The sequence below is a fragment of the Hyposmocoma kahamanoa genome, unplaced genomic scaffold (assembly GCF_003589595.1).
Source record: "Hyposmocoma kahamanoa isolate Upper Pololo Valley unplaced genomic scaffold, ASM358959v1 102, whole genome shotgun sequence".
NCBI lineage: Eukaryota > Metazoa > Arthropoda > Insecta > Lepidoptera > Cosmopterigidae > Hyposmocoma > Hyposmocoma kahamanoa.
This window is the reverse complement of record NW_020653337.1, coordinates 16,027,567-16,033,581: the sequence shown is the minus strand read 5'-3', so window position 1 is coordinate 16,033,581 and position 6,015 is coordinate 16,027,567. Positions and strand designations below refer to the sequence as shown.

Below are 6,015 nucleotides of genomic sequence, written 5' to 3'. Positions count from 1 at the left end.
GGAGTCACATAAGAGTATATATTTATACGACCCGGGTTGGGGGAGCATTGCAAGCTGAAATACACGTGGAAGCAATTGCAGCCCTAACGGTGATGAATACGAGCTAGCTTGAGGGAGCTCGCTGTGATACGAAATTTAATCACCCTGTCTGCCTCCCATGTCCCCCTTCGCCACCCCTCAACCTACCTATCTGCAGTACATAGGGACCACAGTCTACCCGATAATTTATTCATTTCACCTCGAATCTCTCCGGTGGTTCTACCGTCATTGTAATATTATAGCATGGAGGTTTGTTTTTCACCACGTAACTATTATAATACACAGGTGGTCGAAGTGACCTCAGTACCTAGTACTTACCCAGGTAGCACGACCTATGCAATGGTAGATCGACCTACCGCACACATAGCCGTTGTACAGAGGGACTCACGACGGCACAGCATACCGTTATAACTCTGATAAATAGCTGCACAAACAATTATGCACAATACACGACAAAAACGAAATGGAAAGAAATCAACAAAAACTAGTTCCATTGTTGTTTATTCGCCGTAGATTAGGTTTGGAAATGATAATATTTTGCCCTTAATTCTTTGCGTTAATGCATTTGGGATTAAGGCCCCTATATTTATCAAAATACTACCTGCTTGAAGTACTTTCGAAAAAGGTTCTCGCTTCCTCGACTGGAAGAGTCAAGAGCACATGAAGCTTGACACTTTAGGCATGCGATCGGTTTTATTGCAGCAGCATTGAGTTTAATTTAAATCTAAATTGTAAAGTTTACGTGCTCTTCGCCTTTTACCTGCTTAATATCAAAGTGTGTAAATAAAGCCATTCCATAGCCTATAATTACGTAGTAGTTAGCTTTTGTAGGAAACAATTTAAAATGTAGATAATGGAAATTATTACGTACACTGGCAAGTTATGTTTCTATATGTTTAGTACCTGCGTGTTCTCAGTACCTACCATATCTAGTGAGAGCAGGGATATACATGATTGTAGGTGGTTGAATACAAACATTTCAGAGACGTGTTTGTTATCTTAAACAGAGCAGTATTTTACAGGAAAAAATTAAAACATACGAAAAAAATACTTACTACTATAAAAATAGTAATCAACTAATGAACGATAAAGTTTTTTATGGAAACAACATAATTTTACAAATTACAATTTTATCTTCCTTTCTATTTTGTTTTCGATACCAATAAGCCTTCTAAATGTTTTGTAGTCAGCTACGTAACTTCCTATATGAGTAGAGTACTTTGCGCTTTTTTCCTTATTCTATGTAAATTACAGGATAGAGAGAGACAGCACAGCTCGGCGGGCGCGGTCTCGCTTGCGCCCTCCACGAAAGCCTCCTGAAAATATCTATTGATTATGGTATACGTGCAAGTTGGTACGTATAGCTTGCCACCTCGCCCTGTATTATGTCGAACGAACTCAAACCGCGTGCCAATTTATTTGAAGACTATCGCATGCTAAAGCTACTAAACAAACGTCATAGCGTACGTTCGTTCCGTAGGCTGATGTAAAAATAATAGCAATGATGATTCTTAAAAATAGTTCACCGCGGCCGATTACCTTACGCATCGAACGACGAGCGTAGTTAGTAGATAAATGAGAACGATGCGTCACGCCGTTTTACATGTTTAGTACATCAAAAGTGAGCTTATAATGGTCTATAGCCGCAGTACGTTATAAGCAATTTAAAAATAGATATGCATGTATATCTACATACAGGTCTATGATATAAAGTTGAATATATACAAAGTTTATGTCGGTCGGACCTGTCGAGTTGGCCCAAGTGCTAAAGGTTGTGAACCTGGGTTGCAATGATTCAATCTCCCAAGTTTTGGGTAATAAGGTCCACCGCGCAAAAAGTTATCTTTCTTAACGCAATGGGTACTCATTTATAGTAACCATTGGAATAATTAAATTAATTTGAAAGGATGACTTATAGTTTAAAACAATTATTTAATAATTATCTATGAGTGTACGTAGCAACACACATGTAGTGTTTAATTGAGGTAGTAACTTAACTAGGTTCTTATGCATGTAAGTACCTAGGTACTAAAGAACTAATATTAGCTTATAATAGACACATCCTCGCAAAAGATCTGACTAAGACAAATTAACATCATGATTTCATTTTGGATAAAGTACTTAATTGCACAAAAACCATACTAACCAAGTTAAAATTCATTGAATACAAAAGAAGTTATAAGAAAAATCTTTCTGGGTGTTTCCAAGTCTGACGTTGGTATTATTAAATCCACAAGAAACGGAGCGCGCTTGCGCGGTCCCGCGCGGAGAGTGTGCGGGGAGGGTCGCAAGGCCGGAGCGCAGCAAGCGGGGAGGGGCAACGTCATGTCGAACAACGCATGCGATACCCGACCAAATATAAAAGTCATTCCAAAGCGCTTTTTTGGATATATCGGGCCGATTTTCAATTTAGTCGTTTAGAAACTTGCCTGCGCCGCCCCGAGTCGTCCAACGCGATTACGCGAGGTGGGAACAACGAGAACGGTGTGTAGTAAAAGTGGCCTCTCTCTCTGTACGATTGTGCCGTGGTGATTTTACGTTAAAATATTTCAAATATGTTCTCTTTCGCCGAGAGAATAACAAAGTGACAATATTTCTGGCTTGCTGGAAACATGACAGCAGCCATTTAAAGTAAAGAGCAGCGTTGTCAAAATAAGGCAGAAAATAAATAGTTAAAACACAACGGAGCGTCGGAGTTGTGATAAAGAACCTTATGTGCAGCGTCAGTGAAGTGATGTTTGATAAGCGTGTGTGTAAATTGGACTGCCGAATTGTTGGACGAGATTGTGATTAATCTAGTTTCAAATATGAACTGGTGATGAGAATGTTCTAAGGACCCGGTGAACTGGTACCAGTGAGTGTGGTCCGTCATAGACTGGGTTCTGCAGACACAAGCACACGTATACTGGTGAAGATCGTCGAAACATAGCCTTTTTAAAGAGGTACCGGTTTTGAATTATCATTTTGTTTGATTTATTCTCTCCTGTCGGCGGGTGCAGGTGGCTTGCACTCAAATTTGTTGCTACCTGGTATTAGGTACCTGGAGTCTCATGCATCTGAACTAACAAGATTTCTTTAAAATTTAAGAACAATGACTTTCCAACCAATGATTTACCTAGTAAAAAATATGGAAAATTGGGGTTCAAAGTATTTAGTAAAACATACCTTATTAGAATGTTATTCTTTCCAGGTAACCATGGAGGCGTCCACATCCGAGGATCACCCCCAACATCAGCAGAATATAGCAATGGCTCAAGAAAACATTGATAATCTGAACGTAAATACTTGTAATGGAAAAATTATAGAGCAAATCGAAGAAAATAAAGAACAAGAATCTTTTTCTGTGATAAAAGATGAGAAAAACAGTGATAGTGACGCTAACAGTGAAGATTTTAGTTCTAATGATGATCAAAATAATCTAAATAGTGGAAGCAGCTCTCAGTTATATGAAAGCAGTGACAGTAAAGTAGATTACGCGGTAAAAATAGACGATAATGATACTCTAAGTGATATAGATGACATTAAAACAGACACTGCTTCTGCTGATAGTGAAGATTCAGCACTAGGAAGTCTACCACCAGATACTGCACTTAACGACAGAGAAGAAGAAGTGCAAGATCGATCTGATGGGAGCGATTCGGGCATTGGCTCTGAAACACCTGAAGAGCTGAAATTGCCCAGCTTCAACATTGCTCTCCCATGTTCGAGCGGTTTAGCGAGTGTTCAACAATGTGACTTAACTAAACAAAGTGATATTGAATGTATAAAAAATAACAATGATGCCAAGCAAAAATTCGGCTTAAGTGCTCCAGCTCAAAAAAAGGAACCCTCCAAAAGCAATCTTAAAAGAAAAATAGAAGGTGAGAATAGTGAAGGACCGCAGGGAAAGCGGAAAAAAGAGAATATAAAATTCGATAGTGTTACAGTTTACTACTTTCCAAGAGCTCAAGGATTCTCATGTGTTCCTTCTCAAGGAGGATCTACATTGGGAATGGAATGGGAGCACAGTCATACACAGAAGTTTTCTTTAGTTGAGCATGCAATGGAACAAAGAAGGTTGCACAAACAAATTTTGCAGCAGCTAAAAAGTGAACGGCATACACTGCAAGGGGCAGCATTATCATCGAGTGAAGACAGCGACACCGAAGAAGAAACAAGTGATATTTCAGAATCTGAACTAGACTTGGACAGTTACTACTTTCTACAACCTGTTACTACTCGACAAAGACGAGCTCTACTACGTGCGGCTGGTATTAGAAAAATTGAAGGTTACGAAAAAGACGAATGTAGAGATATAAGAACTTCTCGTGAGTTTTGTGGATGTGCTTGTAAAGGAACTTGCAACCCTGAAAACTGTTCATGTAGTTTGGCAGGCATTAAGTGTCAAGTGGATAGACTAAACTTTCCATGCGGCTGTACAAGAGAAGGATGTAGCAACACCACAGGCCGCATTGAATTTAACCCTGTAAGGGTGAGAACGCATTTTATTCAAACTCTTATGAGAATAGGCCTAGAAAAGAAAAATGAAGAAAATCAGGAAGCTGTAAAAAGACATTGGGCGGCACATAATACAAACACCCAACCGTGTGTTCCGAATTCAACATATGACAGAAATCGATGCTTAGGTCAAAACGAGAGATTGTTACGTGACGTAAATCTTACGCCAAAAGTAGAAGTCGAGTCATGTGTAAATAATGGCAATTTTAATAATATTCACTGTGACATAGCAAACGCAAATATACAAAACATGCAGGATAACATTAGTTACGCTTATAGAAATGAGGCACCAAATCAGAAAAACGCAAATGATAACACCATTATGCGATTTGACGACAACAGTCATCACAACCATACAGAAGCTTATACTTCCAATATATTTCAAGGAAAAGGGCCTCCTTTCAATCCTAATAACTCTATGGCGTTCCAGACTATCTCTGACAATATGCAAAGGTTTAACTACACATATGAGCAGCATTCACAGCACACTGATCACATTCAATACAAGGGACAACAAAGCTACTCAGCGACGAGCTTCGAAGAATTCGCTCATAACTCACAAATGTCCATGTTCAGTCATTATGGACATATATACGTTCCTGACTATCTACACAAACCAAGCCCAAGCATACACGAACATAGCACATTCCACGCTATGCCTCAGAATCATTATGATATGTATAAGAATACTGTAGAAAGTGTAGATACAGAAAATAAGAATGATCCACATTATACTACATTAATGACATTGCCATATCAAAGTAGCAATAAGTTGCAAAGTGTAGAGAACGATGAGAATTGGTTTAGTCAGAACACTCTTATGAGCCTCGATCATGCAGAGCCCTCAATTCACGCCACTCCAGCAGTGCAGGCCGAGTCTGCCGAAACAACAGAAAGCAATGTCTCTGAGGCTACTGAAAACTTTGGTGAACTAATTAAGAAAACTATGGTAGAGTCTGTTATTGTGTAGATAAAATTACTTGTTGTCTTTTAATCGTCTTAATGAACTATCATGTTATTAAGTTTTTGATTATATTAATTGAGAAATTCAAAGTGTTATCTTTCTTCTGAACACAGTTTATTAATAGAGCGATTATAATATTATAAGCAGTTTTCCTGATCTGTAAACTTATAAAATATAGCTAGATTTATCCTTGTTTACATTTGTCGAAAAAAAATATTTATTATAACTTACAAACACATTCTAATTATCTATTCGTGTGCAGCGTAAATACGGTGAGGCCTGTTTATTGTAATGTTTTTATCTCAATAATTCATAGTTCGCCTATATTTAATCAATGCCCTACGACAGCAACATAATTTCATGCCGCTAGGTAAATACTTACCTATGGATTAAAATTTTCCCACTGAAAATGAGTTAAATAAAATAAAAAATAAATGGTAAATATTTCATAACTTTTATTGTCTTTTTGTAGAAATTTCCAACTTAATTAAAATAAACTCTATCAATAAAACGTA

At 37.9% G+C, this 6,015-nt stretch overlaps 1 protein-coding gene across 1 annotated transcript; it reads left to right on the top strand.

Moving 5' to 3' along the window:
* Nucleotides 1-2,475: 2,475 nt before the first annotated feature.
* Nucleotides 2,476-5,739, top strand: LOC113234816. The gene is made up of 2 exons (XM_026470316.1): nt 2,476-2,981; nt 3,230-5,739. Exon 2 carries the CDS (start codon nt 3,236-3,238, stop codon nt 5,504-5,506), a length of 2,271 nt encoding a protein of 756 aa, XP_026326101.1. The 5' UTR covers nt 2,476-2,981; nt 3,230-3,235; the 3' UTR covers nt 5,507-5,739.
* Nucleotides 5,740-6,015: the final 276 nt, after the last annotated feature.

Coding starts and splice junctions, on each gene's coding strand:
- LOC113234816 (XM_026470316.1), top strand. CDS start 3,236: ATGGAGGCGTCCACATCCGAGGATCACCCCCAACATCAGCAGAATATA.